This window comes from Cyanistes caeruleus, chromosome 7 (genome assembly GCF_971803275.1).
Source record: "Cyanistes caeruleus chromosome 7, bCyaCae1.hap1.1, whole genome shotgun sequence".
Taxonomy (NCBI): Eukaryota; Metazoa; Chordata; class Aves; order Passeriformes; family Paridae; genus Cyanistes; species Cyanistes caeruleus.
The window spans coordinates 9,618,178-9,638,729 of record NC_141707.1 but is presented as its reverse complement, the minus strand read 5'-3'; the positions used below and the strand labels follow the sequence as shown (position 1 = coordinate 9,638,729).

Below are 20,552 nucleotides of genomic sequence, written 5' to 3'. Positions count from 1 at the left end.
TCTTTCTCATTTTAAAACTTCAGTGTCTCCTAAGGACTCTGCTTAAGCTGAAGTTTCTGTTTGATGAAGTGTCCAAGAGTTCAGAGGCAGGATACTGAGAAAAGTTACCAAAAAAAAGTTGAATGTCGCCCTTTGCCCACAATATACTTCACACCGATAGCAGTGAGAATTGTTCTTATGTGTGAATATCTGACTGCCTGTTTATCTCTGGCAGAGCAGAATTCATAACCTCAGACCTCCCCAGCTGGAGCTGGGGTTACTGTCTGGAGCACTTTATTTTAATGACTACATGTCTTCATAACTGAACTGGGGACTGTGAGCGCTTTATTGCGTTGGAACAGACTGACATTACTTCTTTTGAAAATTATTTCAGGAATACTGAATAGCAAAGGAAGACAGGGAAAAAAAAATCAGTTTTTAGAGGCCAATCCTTTGATCCTGCTGTTATCCCCATGTGCAGTCAGCCAGGGTAGGGGAAGCTGGAGCACTGGCTCGGTGCTGGGGTGAGAGCTGGCGCCTGACGGATGCTGTCAGGGGTGGCAGCGCTCCTTGGATCCCCAGCTCCGGCTGCAGCACTCTCTGGGGAGCTGGACCACGCTGGCACAGCCTCATCACTGCCAGGGGAAGCCAGGTTTTGGCTAATCACTTTGTGTGAAGGACAGCCACGGTGCCACGGGGCCCTTCCCTCAGTGGGAGCTGCGCAGAGCTAATGTGGGGACACATTAACTCGTCTGACCTGCAAACAGAGAGTGAGGCTGAGGAGGGAAATCACTGCTCAACAAACATGCAGAGTCTGCTGTGGTGCTGCACAGAAAATGTGTGAATATTCATTAAGCTTGCCTAGGGCTTTATGTTATTAATTGAGATCTTTGGCATTTTTTACCTTATATTTCTCCTGTAAGTCCCGTGCTTAATTCAGATGGAATATGCCACATATTTTGGAAAGAAAGACTTTCTAAAACCCAGCCTGGCTTTATATCTGTGGAAAGTCAGTAACTGGAAACACTTGAGCTTCTGACTGATTCTTGTCTTGACCTTATTTTCATGTAGCATGATGTGTGCATTCTGTAAAGCCAGTGAAAAGAAAACAAACATCAATCCTTATTGAAATATCTATCTAGAGCTTTGACTTTCAGATCACAAATGCTGTTTAAAAGTTAACTTTTCAATTATCTCGTTAAGGCAATGATAAATTATGCCCAGAAATAGTGACCACAATACAATAGGAAAAAGGTTGCTTTTTCAGCTCTAAAATAATTCCATTTCATAAGCAGTTGTTAAAATCAATTACTGAATGCAATATGCCATGTAACTTTCCTTTTGTTTGACATGCTTTAAGACTATATTTTGAGTGGAGGAAGGAAGACATTATCCTAACACAAGGAAGTCCAGGGAATTATCAGAAATATCTGTGCCCTCCATTGCCATTCTAAGCTCAAGGGACCCATCAAGCAGGGAACCCACTGCCTTGTAAACCATATTTTATATACCTACTTATGGGATGAGTGTCACAAATGCCCATATTCCTCTTTCCTGAATTCCTGATCTTAGAATTGTTTAAATAACACCAGCAGTTCAATCTTCTGTCCTGATGCCCGAGCAGAGGTTCTACCCTGCTATGCCCACCTTAGGGTGTCAGTGCCTTGATTACCTTGTCTCTCCTCCAGAAAGGACAGTGGTGCTGCTGAAACTCAAAATGAATGAACCAAAAAGAAACTGGATGTTAGTAGTCTCTGTTTTATACTGCTAGAAGTAATATATTGTGAGATTCTTCCTGGGGTCACAGAGGAGAAGATATACACACACATAAGAAAAAAATAATCAGGAATGTGGTTATTTGTATCTGTTTTAAATGGGAAGAATCCATAGCAGGACCCCAAGATCTGATTAGAAGCTCTTCTTTAGGGCCAGTCATTCTAAACTTTCCTCTGAAAACCCTCCCAGCCATTTGTCAAGTATTTTGAAGTTATGTGGTTGAAAGCACTAATGGCAGTGTGTGCATGTATGTATTTATTAAAATGTGTATGTTAATTTAACTCTTGCCAACTTCTGCCTTATTAACAAAACCGCATTCCCTGTATGCTGAAACAATGACCTTTATATTATAAATTCAAGGATTCATAAAACAGATGGTGGAGACATAAAAAAAGGAGAAAGGAAAGAAAAAGCCAACAAGTGAAATCCCAGCTTGTCCAGCTGAAAGGACCAGGGTATACGTATCAAAATAATCCTGGAAATCTGGCTGGGGTAGCAAAACCACATGGGCTTAGTTGTGTTTCAGCTCAAGGGTACCATGTAACTTATTAGCATCTCCTCTTCTGCTGCTGGTAAATATGTGCAAAAATCTGGAGGAGATAGTTCATTTTAGGGAGCAACAATTGGGATTTGTAGGATTTGTGCTGTTTGCAGGATTTGGGATTCTTGGCTGGTGTTGAATAGAGATTGTGATGTAGGGGGAGGGAAAAGTGGTACTAACGTGGCTGCAATAAAAGTGCCTAATAGCTGTTAGCAAGAGGAGTTCTTTGAGTTAAAGCAGCAGAAAAGACATGAAAATATTTGTGACAGGAAGCTTATCTGTTTTTCCTAGTCCATTGTTTACTCCTGTTGCAAGGAATTGCCTTGTGACTAAACTCTGCAAGAAATTAAAGGGGAAAAAAACCTTAAACTGTCATTAATCCGTGTGACTGTTTTTCTAAGTCTTGGAGGAGGCTTATGAACTGGTCTTAGAAAGGATTGCGGCTTGCTTTTGTCCTTAATCCTAAGAAATTGACTCTTTATTCTCTTTATTCTCTCTTTTAAAAATAATACTGACTTTCACATTGCTTAAGCAAGAGAACTACAGAGCAGTAATTTCCTGGGGTTTATTTATCAAGAAGTAGGAGATATGCCATGTATACATCTATATATGTATTATATATATATGTATTATACACTCCAAACCTGTCCACAGATTTCTACTCCTGGGATTTACAGCTGGTGTAGAGTCTGACACTTTATAAATGATTCTGTTCAGATAAATGTGATAACCAACAGAATTAAGGTGTGATACAAGAGTAAAGATGGACTGTAATGAAGTTGATGACAGAGAAGCTGGAATGAATGTTGTAGAAAAATTTCTTTGTAGAAAAATGTAGAAAATTTTTTCCAACCTCTCATTCCTCCCAGCTGCATTTGCATATTTCTGATGTCAGTCCTTGTGGGCAGTGAGACAACTTCCCAAGGGATTGTACAACTTTGGCTTTCTCCTGCTGTAGCTTCCATTTCAGGTGAACTCACTGTGGGTTCTGTGCAGTGTGAGAGCAGAATTTATCTGCCTTATTCTGTTACACTACTGAGGTGCTGGCAGTGTCTTCCTAGCACAAATAAAACATAAATGACACCTTTAATTAGTTTTCTGCCACACCATCCAACATTAAAAATAGTCATTTTCAAATGCATTTGTCAACTTGATATTTTTCTGGGGAGGCAATTGTCAATAACCCTGAAACTATCAGTTACTTTCCAAATATCATTTCTCATAGCCCTAAAAAAAGGACATCAATCAATTATTCTTCAGAATGGTAGAAGGAAAAAGACTTGATATTTGTCCAAAGGTGAAACTAAGATATAGTTTATTTGAGTTAGGACCTACTGTACTCTTGATTGATAGGATCAAAGTCAGAGCAGACCTTCTTTGTCAGGTTCAAGATTTCTCTTTTGACTGCAGTGAAAGTATTTCCAGTGAAGAGCACAAATCTTCTGCTGCCTTGACAGACAGTTGTACACACCCTGAGCTGCCCCTAGTTGGTACTTTGTTTGGCTGGTAGTAATTTTATATTATTGGGATATATATCTGTCTTTGGCATTTAGTGTGTGCACCTTAATTCATTTTAAACTGCAGTAATAATTCTTGTTTTGCTTTAAATCCTGCAAAAGCTGAACCATTCAAGCAGAAATTTGCATTTGACCTGTCAGAGGCAGTGACTGACATCTGTCATCCCTGCTCCTTGTTTCAAGTTCTCTAGCTGAAAAATTCAAATGTAATGGATGTTGTTCAAGGCTGCCAGATGTTGATGCTACCATTAACAGATAAGATGGGTCATAGAATAGCAGTTGCTATGCACAACAACTCACAGGAAGGGAATTTTTCAGTTTTATCCTCTTGCTGCTAAGGTATAAAAAACATACAAAATATTTCATATGTTTAACAACTGTGAAATTCAAACTACTATAAAGCCAGTGAAAGTACTTTTAAAAGAACTATTAATTTGGGGGAAAAAAAAAGCCTCAATTCTGTATACTTATCTCTCAACTTCATTTCCATGGGGAGCAAGCATCTTCCATTGAGTTCTGGTACTTTCTGCTGCTGGTAGAATAGCAGTCTGTCAAGCCCCCCCCAGAAACTCACACCATAAAAACCCCTAAACCAACCAACAAACCAACAGACCCTACAATTGTTAAACAATTAGAAAGGACCAGAAAAAGGTGCCGTGGCCCAAGTGAGCTGTGAACCTGCTCCCTCATGCATTTTACAGTCACATATGCCTGTATCAGACGCGACAAACAAAATGATGGGCCAGTTGTTGGTGTTCCTCAGAATACTGGTTTCATTTTCTAATACTGTCATGAGCCTGTGTGATCTTGAACAAATTGTATAGGGGGAAAAACCTCAGGTGCCTTAAATAATCTAATAACTAATCCTTACTAGACAGTCAGTGGGCACTCTTGGCTTTTACAGAGCCTTGAAAATTTGTGCCAACTAAGGATCTTCCCTACAGTCTCCAGTTTTAGTGCACTGTCAGTAAAGTGACAAAATTGGTGCTTTCCTGCCTCACAGGTTCATTTTGAGAATAAACACATTAAAGCAGTGTAAGGCTATCAGATACTATGCAGATGGGAGCTATAAAAGCTCCTCAGACAGAAAAACCTGAGCCGTGGCAGTTCTGTGACCTAGATCAAGCTGCTCTGTTCCTGTCCCCTGCCTTGCCTGAGCTCAGCTCCCTCAGCTGTGTAATTAGCTGGTCTCAAATAACCCTCAAAACTTCTAGAAGTTTTCACAGCTCTCCCCTTTCCCTTAAGGTCTGCCTGTGCCACTTTTTTCAGTGATCTCCAGCTTTTAGGTGAGTTCCTGTCAAACGCACTTCAAGGCTAGTTTCTACCTGGTTTTCTTTTCCCCCTGCAGCTGCTCTGCTGACACTGCAGCTTTCAAACATTAAAAAAAATAAAATACTTCTTTATGGTAGTTTTTTTCTCTTCCATAAGGAAGAATTAGAGCTTCTCCAGAGAAATCTGGTCTCCATTGCATCGTCTCTTGAGATATGGAGGATTTTAGCTTAGGGAATAAATTATTTCTTCCAGCTCTTGATATAGGTATTGGAAAAGAAGTCATGATCACAGAACTGTTTTCTGAAATAAACACATTTGTTCTATAATTTCTTATAAATCTAGACATTTAATGAGGCAGTCTGCAGAATACTTCAGGTCCTCATTTTTCTGTGCTTGTTTCCAGTTCTCAGGGTCAGCAAATAGAAGGGTTAAGGACTCTCCTGTCCTTTGCAATGCACTGATTCTGACTTGCTACCATTTGAAAGGAAGTTTTGCTAGAGCTGAGCCACATTTCCCTTCTGTCTGGGGCTGCTGGGGGCAGATGAGTAGTTTGGTAAATCTGATAAAGTAAATACATTGCTACATCTGATAAAGTAAATACTATGCCAAGTGGAGCCACTTACTAAACAGCTGCAGAGTGCAGAAATTACTTTATTCTGTGTTTCTAGGCCTGGAAATGTACAAGGTTTCTTTGCCAGCACATTGATAAGAAAGCCAATTAATAAGATTGTTAAATTGTTTGCTTTTTTTCCTGTATGTCTGAACAACGTGAAGCATGTTTTTCTTTCACAACTCTTTGAATCAGGTTGTTCCCTTCGTGATTCTTGTCTTGTGGAGTCCAGCAGTGATGGAAAAAGTGATGGAGAAAGGGCTGAGAAAAGAAAATGAGAAATATTTTGAGATGATTTAGGGTCCACCATCACATTTTCTCATATTTCAACCTTGGGAATGGCCCTGTCTCTGTTAGAATGTTTGTATATATTTGTTTTTGGGCTCAAGGGATGCCCCTTGCAGTAGCTCTGCTGTCAGAGGGTCTCGAGAGCAGCACCTCCAACCTGCTGTTTGTCTTACACTGGGATAAGGATACACCCACAAAGTAGTAATTTTATTTTTTTTTTTGCATTTTTATGAAGACTATTACTGTCTCCTCTCTAGGCAGAAGTCCTGGAGGCTACTGACTGATAGACATCAGGTAGAAGGGAATGTCTCTTTCAGGAAATTGATGCTTAAACTTTTCTTTGAAGAAAGAATTTCAGAAATCCTGGGACCCCTGTAAAAGATATCTCAGAAACTAATTGTACAAACAGTAGATTGACATCCCACTGCAAGATGGAGGCTTACAGTGGGATCAGAGTGCCTGAGACATGAAGGACCTTTCCAGTCCTGTTGAACCTCTGGTTCAGAACAGAGAAACAGAAATAGAGAAACATGTTAAAATTTGCCCAAAGTTCTTCACTACATGTAATTTTCCTGGGAAATGTAACCATTTCCAACCCAAAATACATCTCTTAAAGACTGTTCAATAATATTGTACCTTCACAAAAATATTTTTTTTTTTTGTAAAATCAATCCAAGATCTGGAATAAACCTCTTTTTCTGCCACTACATGAAAGCAGGAATCTCAGGGTATTCAGACTGTAAGGAATAGAATGCACAGTCTAAATCTAACTAAGTCAGTTGTGATAATTTATAAATAAAACAAAAGAAAGCAATGAGTTGCAAAATAAAGACTATTTAGTGACAACCCTTGTTGGTAGTAAGATATGGAGCCCTACAAATTTGTTCTGTTTCTTCCCTTTAGAAAGGATTAGTTACCATAGCAACTGATACATAATGTGACATCCTTTGCTACTCCCAAGATCTACAGAGCAGTTTTAAAGAGAAGAAATGTTAATTAATATCTAAAAGAGTAAAGGAGAGAAGGTTTTTCTGCGCTGTGGGGAAATCATGTTGTTATTTGATTTCCCTTTACGGGTGTTGTGCAGGGGATGCACGAGGGGCCTGTGCTTCCATTAATCACACAGGGAAGAACAGAAAGGCAGCTCCCATTCTGTTCAGACATCTGTGAGCATAATCTATGACCTGGCCAGCTGAAATTTTGTCTGAGCTGCACTGAAGTCAGGTTAGCTGCCATGAGACTCTTGTAAGGGATGAACATGAGAATCTTGTAAAGAGATAACACAGAAGTGCTGTGGCATCCCAGAATATTCTGGGCTCAGCCCTGCTGGGCATGGCCACAAACAAGGCCCACACGTCTGCAAAGGTTTTTTAAATATCCACAGCCTGGAAGCAAATGCTGAGAGTTAACCCCCAAGGAGATAGAATTCCAGGATCATATAGATTGGAAAAGATCCTTAAGATCATTGAGTCCAAGGAATACAATGATCTGAATCTTAATTTTTGTGTTAGTAGTCCAGCGAAAATACAAGCTGCAGGAAAAGCCCTGGATGGATAATCTATTTAATTCTTACTCTGGATAAATAATACAGAGAAAGAGATTTATTATTCCTGTTAAATGCCTATGGAAAACAGGAAAAAATATCCTGCTATGCCTGCTAGTATATTTCTCTAGGTAGTAGAAAACTTATATTTGAACCTTATGTAGCCCTTAGAAATAATTTTCAAGGGCTGTTTACCTGCTTTTTATACAGACTTTTTGGTTAAAATTAAGTACTGAAAAAAAATTATCTGATGTGGATTATGCACAACGATTTTCTGTTTTTAAACTACTTGTGGCTCAAGTCCCAGGAAACTGAAATTAGAAGAAATGAGAAATCCTTGGTTTGCCCTTCATTTAAAAGAAATTTGCAGTTTTTTCTTCATAACATCCATTATCAGTTCCCTGAGCCTGTCCAACCCCCCCAGTAAATCACATTAAAAAAATTCACAGTACATTTACTTACGGTTGGCATTAGGCTATCCCAGATACTTTGAAAAAAGATGGTTTTGGAAGATGTTTGTCTGGATCAGGACCAGTAGAAAGGCCTTTGGGCTAAATTTTCAATCACTGTATATGGGTTTGTTTTGCTACATTGATGATCCCGCTGTTTGTGTGCCACTTAGACGACTCCTGAACTGATTTAAATAGCATAAAATCTTTTCTATTATTTCTCTAGTTATGAACTAGGATTTCCTTTCATGCTTAGTATCACAGAGAAAATAAAATAGATTGGTTTGCTTTTCACTGGGAAAGTCAGGCTTTAATGAAGAACCATTAAAAGGTTAATACCTTTTCTAAAAATTCGGGAACATAAAACTCACCGCTGCTGTCACCTTCACATTCACATCTGGGGCTCCAGCTGATGAATAAACAGACTGGAGATTATCACACAGGCTACATTCATGTGTAAAATGAGGTTCTTATTAAAGTTCACTGCTTCAAATGATATATGCTTTGTAGCTCTTCCTGTAGAGGTTCCTGCTGAGTTCTGTCACGATATTCTGAAATCCACTCTTTCTTCTCTCATCCTTCTCTTTAGCGCTGGAACAAAGTGATCTCTTTGATGAGTCTTTGTAAAGTCTGTGACAGAAAACGCCAACAATTATTCAATTTCCACCTACAGAAACTCATCTTTGGCCATGACTTGCTCATTTATTTATTTAAAAACTGACTTTGAGTTACTTTCAGCAAGGTTATTTTGAGTGCTTGCACAGTAAATGGAAATCTTCAGCCCCACGTATGGACAAGAGCTCATGAAGATGGCTTGTGCCCTGTTCCCTAGTCCTCCCTGACTGGCACAGAAGGCTTTGCATTCTCAGATAAACCCACCTGCCTCGTTGTCCCGTGAATTCAACTTTGCAAGTGGCCAAGAGATGAAACAACATATTTCTGTGAAATTTAGTCTTTGTTCTGCCTTCAAACCCCACAGCCATGCAGGACTCAACCCGGCACAAAACCCCACAGAGCTGTGCTTTCCCCTTTGTGATGTGCTCAACAGAACTTTTAAGAAGCAAGGTTATGTTAATTTTGCTTTATCTACCTGCAGGTAAGCAACAAATCTGACATCAGTTCATAATAATCCAGGTATTCTTATTTCTTGTTTTCTGGTGAAAAAAATGTGAGCTTCTCCTGAATTGATTCTGCAGTTTAACTTCCATATTAATTTCTGTATGGCTGTCATCTGGGAACTCTGATTAATGAGGGCTTGCAGTGATGTTACTCATATAAAATGAAATATTCCTTAAATCCATTTCCATTAAACTCCAGTCTATTGCCAGAGATGCTCATTCCAGATACAGTATGCCTAGTGAAAACAAATCTATACCATTGTGTGCTGGGCCAAGTATCCCCTGTGAAAGAATCTCAGGAAAGTGAGATCGAGAATTAAAATGTTCAGAGCTGGCTTTGTTTGTTCCAAACATAAAGAAACAAATCTCTACTTCCTCTGCTTAGGGGGTTAATTTTTCTTGTGCCAGCATCAACACTCCCACTTAGCTTGTATATTTTTCTATTTATGCAACGAGACTCTCCTTTGCTGAGTCACTTCAAAATGTTTAAACAGGCTGGAGAGGTGCTGTCCTGGGTGCTTTGTTTTAAGAGCTAAAATTAATATCCTTGGAAGTATTCCTGGAAATCATAATCTATGCATCTATATTTCATCTGAGACCAGGCAGTTATGTTGCCTTTAAATCAGCTTTGGATCTAATTTCATCTATTTTAATGTAATGGTCTAGAGGGTGTGCCTGCCAGCTCCAAATTTCTCCCAGATATATATTCAGTTTACAAATCATATCTTTCTCTAGAAAAATATGATTATGCCTATTTTAGGTCTCCTTCTCTATTACCACCAGCACCCACTGAGTTTCTGTGTCAGTTTTTTTATCTAAGTTTCAGCTAATGCCAGCTCTGAAGGATGATTTCACTCACATGTTCCTGTTGTACCCTAAGTTCTGCTAAGAGCTGGCTGGAGCAGAGAAAACTCAGGAGCAGTGGAGGGTACTTTTTCTTTCCTTGGGGATGCACTGAGCACAGTCAGGGAAAGACCATTCTGGAGTCCACAAGGAATTAAAATGATTTGCAAGAGCAAATTAGGACTCTGCAAGGGGATGGTGGAATGATTCTCACAGGGGTGGGAAGGGACTAGGCAGAATTTGGTTTAATTCAGTGGAAATGAGAAGAATACCAGACAGGCAAAGCTGTTTATGGATCCTTGTTTCTTATTTATTTGTCTTGCCCAACATGTCCAGATTTAAAATGTAAACTATGTTGGCCTATAACTCAGTATCTAGGAAAGCCCTTTTTATTCAAAAGCAGCTCCTGCAAGATAGAAAATCTTTTCATCTCTCTGAGAGGAGATAAAGGGTATCCACCAAAAGAAAAATGTCTGCATAAACCCACTCCTACTCTCAGGACAATTTGTGGTCCCGTAGCTCTGGCCTTTTATAAAGCTACATGGTACTTTTTATCTCCTTGTATGAATGGCAGAGCCATCTCTGCTACTCAAATATTGAGCTCAATTTTTGTCCTATCATCAAAATACAGAAAACTTCTAGGGTCCAACTTTGTGTGTCCTGGTGTAAAAAAAAGAAAAATGCACTTCCTCATTGTTCTTCCTGCAGCTGCCCAGATTGACTCAGGTGTGTTTCAGTAAGGCTTTCTCATTTTATTCTGCCATGTTTCTGAGCCTGTTCCCTATGTGGGTATGTTTTAGAAATGTATCTTAATAGAAATTACTCTTTTTAAAGTATGACTTAATCTCAACTTCTAACATTTAAAATTATGGCAACTTTAGAAAAGTAGATCTGATAAATATTTGCCTAAATCCTTCACTATTGTGAAGGATCTTGGTTGCTTCTTCTTCGTCTATTGAAACAAAAACATCAATTATCTCTTCAAACTTGTGCTCTAAATGGATGCATTGTTGTATTAAAATTTTTCCTGGTTACATTATTTCTTGAGAAGAGAATTTTCGTCTGTGTTCATTTTTAGGCACTTCACGTATTTGTCTGGTTCTGCTGCATAATTTTTTCCTCCTGAAAAATGCTAAAAGCCAACCTGTATGGGGTGTTCTGCTTTACATGAAATCAGCAGAATCCAGTGGCTCCTGTACTCATCCAAAGATATTCCTCACAGACAAGGTGCTTTGATTCAATGGAATCTTCCAAACCAGCCAATGCTTTGCAAGTTATTCCTTTCTGAATTTAAGTTCTTTACAGGTCTCTTATTTGGCATAGGGAATCCCTAAATTGCAGATAAACTTCTTGAGGTGCTTTCCTTGTTTTCTGAGAATTTTGACTCCTGCTTTGAGCAGATTTTGCAGATAATATGTGGTGCTCAGGAATCCCTCAGAGCCCCAGAGCCGAGCACAGCTCCATGGATTGTCTGCTTCCACCTGATTAGAATTAACAAATACCACTTCTAAGCTTATTGGATGTATTTTGTTTCCCTGGATGAAGCCTCTTAACAGAGGAGTTTCCCCAGAAGAGCTGTACTTCTGTGAAGGTGTCAGTGTGACTCGGTGTGCTCCTTTCCTACTAAAAAGAAGCTCGTGATTTTTCTTATCCTTTTGTCTTACTGTCTCTTTCCCTGGGCATTTATCTGGAGCAGGATAGATGGAAAAGCTTTCAAAGGCAGACAGGAGGTTGCTCAGCAGGTGTTCTGAAGAGCAGGGTGTTCGCTCCTGGGCACGAGGGGAAGCTGCAGCAGTGAGAGGAACAGGCACTGCCAAAGAGGGACTTCAGCTTTTCCCAGCTTTGACCTGCTGTATTCTACTTGCTGAAGCCTCTGCAGCTTCTCCTGCCTTTTCCAAGAAAGCAGCCATGGAGCAGGAGTTGGAGAGTGCAGAGACATTCACAACATTCTCCAGTTTTTCTTTCTTCTCTCTTTCCCCTCTTCTACCCTCCTTCCCTTCCATCACCCTCTATCTTTTCTTCTCTTTCCCTTTCTTTTCCTCTCCTATCTTCCTCTCTTTCTTTCTGACTTTAGTTTAATACCTATGGCTTATGCACTCGATGTCACACTGTATTAGGAGTGGCAAAAGTAACAACACAGACTCTCTTCTGGGTTGCACAAGAGAGCAAGTTTTATTATTCCAGATCTTTTATAGACAGGTCTGAGGAGGTCTGAGAGGTAAAACTGTCATTGGTCATTAAACCAACACATCACCATCACTGGACAATTGGGAGCAATACCCCCTGACTTTTTCTTGCAAGTAAACAAGGATCCAAGCAACACCTGCAGAGGTTGTTTTCCCTCTCCAAGGACTGTGTGGATTCCTCCTTATGATTTCCCAGGCCACACTTCTTGGGCCAGTCTGACAAAGTTATGTGACTTGGTTTCACACAGGCTCGAGCTAACTAATGCCTGAAACCTAAAAATCTCTTGTTTGACCATTGTCAGTTCCCACACTCTGAAGCTTCAGGATATGCAAGTCCTGCTCATCTCTGAAAGAGAGCAGAGGGAATAGCACCAGATCAGAGCTTTGTGTTGCAGCAGGTGAAGGTGTCAAACAGGTGTGGAAGTCTGGTCTAGCACAAGTGATTGGGTGTGACAGAGCCCATTTGAGCAGTAATTAGCAGCTGGAATTAATCCATACTGTGTGCTGGTGGCACTTAATATTTGAAATGTGGTATCACCACCCCTGGAAAGGTTCAAAACCATGTAGATGTGGCCATAGGGTTTAGCAGGGAACATGGCAAAGCTGGGGGACTGGCTGGACTTGATGATCTTGGAGGTCTTTTCCGAGCTCAGTGGCTCTCTGAGTGCTGTGGTTTCCTGGGTAGCTGGCTTGGGGCATGGAGATGTTGGAGCCTCTGCCAGCAGGGCAGTTAATTAGATTGTGTGATTGCCTTGAAGCAGCCTCACGTTGTGGAGCTCTTGCTCATTCATCTGGCTGGAAATTCCCTTTCAGAAACAAACAGAAGGGTGTCTTGGACTTAAAGGAAATCTTGCTGTGCTTCCTTCCTATGAAGAAGTCCAAACTGGCACTGTATTTTTCACTTTGATGTGTGAATATAAAACAAACTTCTCCCCATTTGCTTAGCAGATCTATAGCTGAAAAATAAACCCACATCTGCCATTCACATTATCATGAAAAGTACCAAGAAGTCCAACTAATTCAGTAATTTTTCCCCCTTTAATTTTTTTTTCCTCACTGGAATGCTTTTTGTTTTTTTTTTCTAATTTGGAAATATCCTGCTAATTGCAATTGCTCTGTAAGTTTTCCTCAGTGTGTGTGTGCACACTGAGAGAACAATTCTGTTGTTGCTGCCCAGCCTGAGGTGCACTTGCAGAGCCCTGCCCTGCAAGCAGGTGCTGCTCAAAGTCACCTCAATTTGTGGTGTGTTTCCTCAGGAGCGGCACAATCACAGTCAGCAGCTGGCTGTACTCAAGAATTTCCTGGTGGAATCACTCAGTTTAGGTTTGATTCGTGTTTTGGCTGTGCCTCCAGCATTTCCTTTGGAAAAATACTATGTACCTGGTTTACCTAAAATTTCTGCCAGGAGTTTGAATGTTGGGTTTCACAGCAATGGCACACACAGCCCACAGCCACTGTGGGAAGGTCAGGTCCAAACATCACTGCCTCCTGCTGTAGGTTTTTCACAGCACCAAGCTTTCATGCTATTACAATGTTTTGTTCTCAGTCTCATACTGTGACTGTCCCTCTGTACTGGTGAATTTATAATGTGAGAATGTCATTTCAGGTTTGAAGGAAGTTTTACGGGACAGGTGTTGATCTAATAGAGTTGGTGGGTTTGCTAAGTGGGGAAAAGTGATTTTAGGAATTTAGCAGTGCAGCAGTTGGATCAAACATAATTTTGCAATTTTCTATGTCTTTACCATGAAAAAGCCTGTTATTCTGTCTGTGACACAGCTACACAGTGAAGTGTGGTTTACAAAAGAGAAACAAAAAGCCCAGGAAAAATGCAGCATGTCCAATACATGATTAAATACTTCCTGATATAAACTTTGGCTTGCTGTCAAAGTTAATTTAGAAAATCTTTCTTTGAGGAATATATTTTCCTTTTACAACACTTTTATGATATTTGATCAGGATTAACTTGCTGTGTATTCTCTTCATGGCAATGATTTATATATTTTATTTATGCCCAGTTTGGGGATCTGAGATCAAAGCACATTTTCCATGCATTTTGTTTTCTTTAAATAGAGTTTTCTTAGACCAAACACCTACCAGATTTGCAAGAGGAATTTTAACAGCCAACCTGATTTATCTTCCTTGATTTTTTCATGTTTCTGCAATTCACAATGTATACTATGTAAGTATTTATTGAAAATTAGTTATGCTTTAGAACAGGAAGTTTTACTTTGAGACTTTATCTTGACTAAACTGATCTAATTGATCCATTGTTCCTAACAATGACTGCTTCTCATGCTAGGTTTTCCTGTGTGCTGTCAAGATTTTGATTTAGGACAGGGTACAAACTGAGAGTTTTCAGCTGTAGTATTGGAAACCAGAGACATATCTGAGATTATTCACATAGTCTGAATCCCAGCCCAGAGAGGTGAGTTTTTTGCTTCTCGCTCTTTCCTTTCCCTCACCCAGTAATATACTCAATTTTCCTTTTTCATCTTCTCCACTTTGAGTGTGTCTTTTTGAAAGCTTTATTGATTGGTGTGATGGAACTAGAAACTCCAGAAAATTAATGATAATGAGGAAAATCTTTTTAAAATGTAGGGTCATGATACATACAGAGGCAAAAAGTTGTTATCCTCCTCAGTGTCTGCCTAACAACACTGAGTTTCCCTGCATGAGACACAGCCATCTGCCTCTCTGCTTTGCCTGGTTCTAATGGAAACTTTATAAACAAACAGCAAACACTTTCCCATGCTATTTATTTTTCTGTCATGACAGGAAATAGGACAAACATACTGCAGCACAACTTTTCCACGGCTTTGCATATCAAATGCACAAATACAGGATCACCTGACCAAAGTGATCCCTTGCCTACCTGCCTGGAAAGGCTTTTGGTAATGTTAAAATTTGATAGTGTTAAACCTTGATAGTGTTAAACCTTGCAAGTGGTTTTTCATTGGTGCTTCCAGTGTTGTGGCACAGTGATGGTGAGCACATCAATGAAAGTACTTGGTCCAAAAAACAGGGTGTACAGAAGGCAGAAACCTCATATGGTTTTTTTTGAAGGCAAATTGTTTAGGGAATATATCAAATTATATTTTTTCTCTGAAATGTCTCAGCACCTTCACGAAGATAACAGCACTGCACAACTTCAAGTGCAGTTTGACTTCTTGACAGAAAAATCAAACTCACTGCTGAAGACCATTTCTTTCTTAAAAAATTGCGTGCATGAATCATTAGCACCTTTAACAGGATGGAAGATCTCCAAGTCTGGTTTGGTCAATAACTCTCAGCTTCCAACAGGGAACTGCAGCAATTCTTTCAGGGTTTTGGCACGTGTCTCATAAAACTGATGAGCTTGTTCACAGACACTCTCACTTTACAGTGAGACATATGGTATGTTTTGTGTTTGTGAGTTTCTTTGATATTGTCTCTCTGGCACAACTTAATGTTCTTCCAGTTTTGTTTGGAGAAGAAGAGAATTTCTCAGTTAAAGTGCACCAAGTGCATTTTAGGAAATAATTTTTGGTTAAGAAGGCAGTAAGGGAGATCACAAGGTGCAGTATTTCTTTTGGTGCTTTTAATGGATGGTTACATTTTTGGGGTACTTCCAGTGAAGAATCCAGGCAATAAATATATGTATTTAAACATATCCATCCATTTTATGTGCAGCATGCTGCAGAATACTTGCAGGAGAACTTTCAGTTCTTCTCAAAGGTTGAGGTTCTATTTTCTCAGCTTATCTCCTGGCAATAATTCCATTCCTTAATCATACCCTGAAATGCTGAGATTCTTATGAAGATATCAACCCATTGCTGCATTTATTTTAACCCTGTGGTGTGGGCCTGAAAATGCAGGCCAGCAGTTAACATCTTCTGTGTGATAATGCAGATGTTCTTATTTCCTTGTGTTATGATATATTCCATATATTTTCATTTGTCTCCGTGTTTTCTTGTCACTCCATTGTGGAAGACAGCTTTGGAATTCTTTACAGTATTCCCAAAATTTACCTCCTTCTGGAAAGTATTAAATTTCCTGAGAACTTTAATTCTGGAGGGGGGAAGAGGGGGCAGAATTGAATGTTTTGAAAAATAACCAGTGAAGAACCATTCCTTTGTGAGGTGAAGACTAGCCCAGCACTCCAAGGGATCTAAGGTTTCAGGGGAAGTTTAAAAAAAAAAGCCTCTCTGCTGAGGGAGAGTTAATTTCATGATTTTCCCTTGGCTGAAGTGAAAATACATACACTTCACTTGGTGTTCTCTCTTTGCCTAAAGAAAAAGTCATAAAGGATGAACTGTATAGTTACTCTTTATATAAAAACTTCCTTAAAGAAAATAGCAAAACAGCAAGTGGCAATTGCCCTGTTTCTGTGTTGTTACTGCAGTGATCAGGCAGCAATAAAATCCTTCTTCTGTCGTCCTTATTGTCATCTGCTGATGGGAAGGTCCTGTTGAGGCTGCTGAACATCCCTTTTAATAGGAGCCTGCAGTCTTTTAGACCCATGTCATAGGCTATGTAGGAAACAAAAGAAATATTGGGGAGAATAATAGAAAATGTTTTGGGACTTGCCTATATTTTTAGTAAAATCTGACTTTTGAGCATGGAAATACCTATTTTTTTAAATTTAATTTAATGTCTTTGAGAATGTTAAATATAATACAAGGAAATATAATCTTTAGGGGTAAATAAAAGCAGTGCTTTGCTACAGGTCTTGTATGAAAGCTATTGACCTTCCACTCTATGAAATCACATTACCTGTTCTCTCTTTGCACTTTTTTACAAAGTACAGGAACGTGTACAGGTGTAAAAGGAGATTAAACATGCAGATGATCTCATGACTGTTGGATGTATCATCAGTTCTGTGAGTTGTAAGGACATTTCCCCATTTAGACAATTTTTGGAATGTGGCTTGTGTCCTATAGTTTCAAAACTGAAACACAAGTGCCCCTGGGAACAGGGCTGGTTAGGCTGAGAGGCTCCAGGTCAAACACAGCAGTTCTGAAATAAGTGTCAGTGGAATGATGACATGGAAATGAAATAAGTGTCAGTGGAATGATGACATGGAACTGAAATAAGTGTCAGTGGAATGATGACATGGAAATGAAATAAGTGTCAGTGGAATGATGACATGGAAATGATCAGGGAAGGGAGGGATGAAAGCAGTGTTGTACAGTGTAGGACCGTGAACAGCTCCTGACAACCTTTCTGTCTGCTGGACTGTTTTGGAGGGTGAGGATCCCAACCATCCTTGGGAAGTGTTCCATTGAGTGCAGCCCAGCTTTAAGCATCTGGGAGATGGTGGCAGGGGTGTTCACTCCCCAGGTGCTGGCAGCTGACCCAAAGAGGATCAAGAGTGCCCCTTAGCACAGGCTGGTGCCCAATTCCTTGTGCTCCTGAGCACCCTTTGCCACCCACTGCTGCTTCCAGAGCCCACTGTAGTGTGAAATGGTTCCTCTGGGTTATGCACAGGGATAGCCAAAAGCTGATTAAAGACTCCAAAGAGACTGGTGAAGTCAGGTCTTGCGTGTCTTTATTAGCATAAAAATTGATAGTAAATGAGACTGTCACTTCCATCTAGTCTGAAAAATCTATACTTCCTGGGCCATCAGCCAGGGGCTCTTGGATCTCAGAATAACTTTGTAATTTGATGTACAATAGGCCCTGTGCTAATAGGTGCTGCTAGACTGCTTTTCTAATGAAAAGAGAGTGCCTTTCCCTACCTGTTACCTTGGCTCTGCCAGACCTCAGCATGGTAAGGAGAACTGGCTAGACCAGCATTATACAATCCCAGCCCAGAAGACACTTTAGGTGTTAAAAAATCCCTAGAAATACAGAATTCAGGATTGAGATTTTTTTTTTTCTTGTTGGTGTTTTGTTTTTCCTTTAAATAATGCCTTCAGTTAATGCAGACTCTCATTTTCATTTACATAAAGCAAGTTTATCTACTATAAGAAATTATTCCTCATAAAGTATAAAGTAAACTCTGAATTTGGAATTATTCTTTTGAATCAGTAAATTGTCTCCCTTAGGTTTTACTAAATTAAGGAATGGTTTTTTTTAATATTATTCCCTTTTGTATGGTGTTTTCTCCCCCACATCCAGTCATAAATAATATTAGTTGCAGTTTAGAACAGTGTCTCTATATGAAGCTAATTAGAGTAATTTGTAATGAATGAAATCAGATGTTCTCCATATTAAGACTAGAACTGAGCAACAGGATTTTAAAGAATTTTTAATAAAACTAGCTTTAAATGCAGTCAGATTAATTCTGGGATGAATTTCCTTAGGAGCCAGCTTGTCATGGACAAGGAATTAGCTTCACAAACTGGAATTAAAGCCTAGTTCAATTTTGACATAGGTAGGTGTAGTAAAGAGGAGGAAACAATACCTCAGATCCCACTGGTAAAAATGCAGCTCTGAAAGCTTTGGGGTTTTGGGCTTTTGGTTCTCTTATGAGGAAATATTTAAAGTTTGACCAAAGTATGATTCTGTGGTCACTAAGTGGTGTATGTTTTAGGTACCTGGCTTTCATTATTCTGTTTAAAACACCCTAAAGGATATCTTGGTTATAAAATAACATTAATATTAAAACAGCTTGCCTTATGAAAACAAATATTTGTGTGAACAGCTCCCAAGAAATCATGCTGTGAACAAAAAGAATCATGAAACCAGAGAATAATTTGCATTCAGATTTGCTAAACAAAGAAATATCTGGTTTAACAAGCATTAAAGTACCTAAACTCTCGATTTCTAGTGTACCCACCATCTTGTGGGAATGTTGCCAGAGGATTTGAGGTTATACTTTGACAGGGAACTTCATCCTGTTGAACATTTCCTTTTGTGCTGGTGGAATGGTTGCAGTTGTGTAAGGATCTATCAGCTTTAAAAAAAGGATTTCTGTGGTGCCCAATAGGTTGTGTTTCTGTTGGAACAGATATGTATTCCCTCAATTTGATTTCCTATAGTGTTTTATTTCTTTTAAAATACTTTAATGGAAAGTATCTCTTTGGCTTTACCTGGGCTGCAAAAAAAATAAAAAAAATATTAAAAATCTGGACAGGGCTTATTTAAAACCAATCAAACTTTTAAAATTTTCTACATTTATCACAGTTGAAAAGTGGATTTAGGAAAAGCAGAGACACTTGACCAATTCTGTCATTGAATATGTGAATTAAACTTGCTGGTTTAGTTCAAGATAGATAGCAGGGCTTTAAATGTGCTCCAAGATGAGGTCTGTGAGCAAAAACTCTTAGAAAGTCAGATGAGCAAGAGTTTACATGACTTGAGGGAGTGATAACACTCCTCATGTGATCCTGCAAAGTAAACCTGAAACTTGCACAGATAAGCTGGCCAGACCTATTGATCTCTTGATCCAGGGGAAGGAGCCTCACAGGAAATGTGTTATCTAGACACACATGATTACAAAAAACACATTTTCCATCAGTTGGAGATGCAAGATAAATAATTGCTTAGCTTGGTTGACTGAATCTGTTGGTTATAAGTGGGCTGGAAAGTGTCCTGAAGGGGCCTGGTGAGATAGGTAGGGTTGGTGAATCTGTGTCTGCAGCATCACATTTGCTCTAAATTGTTTATAGAAATTTAGAGGGTGCTTAGGTATTAAACTGCTCATCTGTGAATTCCACTTGCTTTCTCTGTTATTTTCAGTATATTAATGAAGTGGAAATTTATCACTGCAAGATTTGGGAGAGCTGTTGCTCTTTGCCTCTGTGTGTGTTTGTGCAGCACACTCTTTGGCTTTGGTGGATCATCTTAAGAAACAAAATCACTTGTGCACAAAAAGCATTATATTCCATGAAACTGAGTAGAACTGAGTGAACATTGAGCTTCTAGTTTGGAAAACATGAAGTAAATTGTCTTCCTAAGCAAAATGAAGAATTATTTCAGATCCAATAAATATTTCACTCATTTTTCTTTTTCTTTTTTCTTTTTTTTTTTTTTTAATCTTACTGTTTATACAGCTACTAAATTAGGTATTTTATATGAAAATATTGGTTTGGGTAATGTTCCTTAGTAAAAAACATTTTGAGAAAAGCAGTCATATTGTTTGGCTTAATAATTATGTCTAACTAAGGTTATCTTGCAGGATAGAAAACATTTGTCTTGCTCCTAAATTGGTATTTAGCAAGCCCTCTGAACACAGCATGTGATCCACTTTTCTATTGGTGATTTTAACATTATGCTGGTGAAGGAATTCACTCTTGAAGTGAGAGTTTTCAAATTGCTGTGGCTAGTTCTGCCTGAAAGGAAGTCTAAAATCTCTGTTCTAAATTATCACTTACTGTTTCATGGGGATGCTGGGACAATATCTGGCTGATATATTAGTGCTTAAGCTAATTAATGACATTGATGACATGTGCATAATTAGATTCAATTTCTCAGTAATAACATTTATTTGATAACTTTCAATAGAGC

General features: G+C 39.1%; 1 protein-coding gene across 1 annotated transcript in view; it reads left to right on the top strand.

Moving 5' to 3' along the window:
* Positions 1-18,776, top strand: part of LOC111931906 (uncharacterized) — a 72,482-nt gene extending 53,706 nt beyond the window's left edge. The window contains exon 4 of the mRNA XM_086897842.1: positions 14,422-18,776. Within this exon, the coding sequence (XP_086753968.1) occupies positions 14,422-14,471 (50 nt within the window). The 3' untranslated portion in view covers positions 14,472-18,776. The remainder of the gene's footprint in view (positions 1-14,421) is intronic.
* The last annotated feature ends 1,776 nt before the right edge of the window (positions 18,777-20,552 follow it).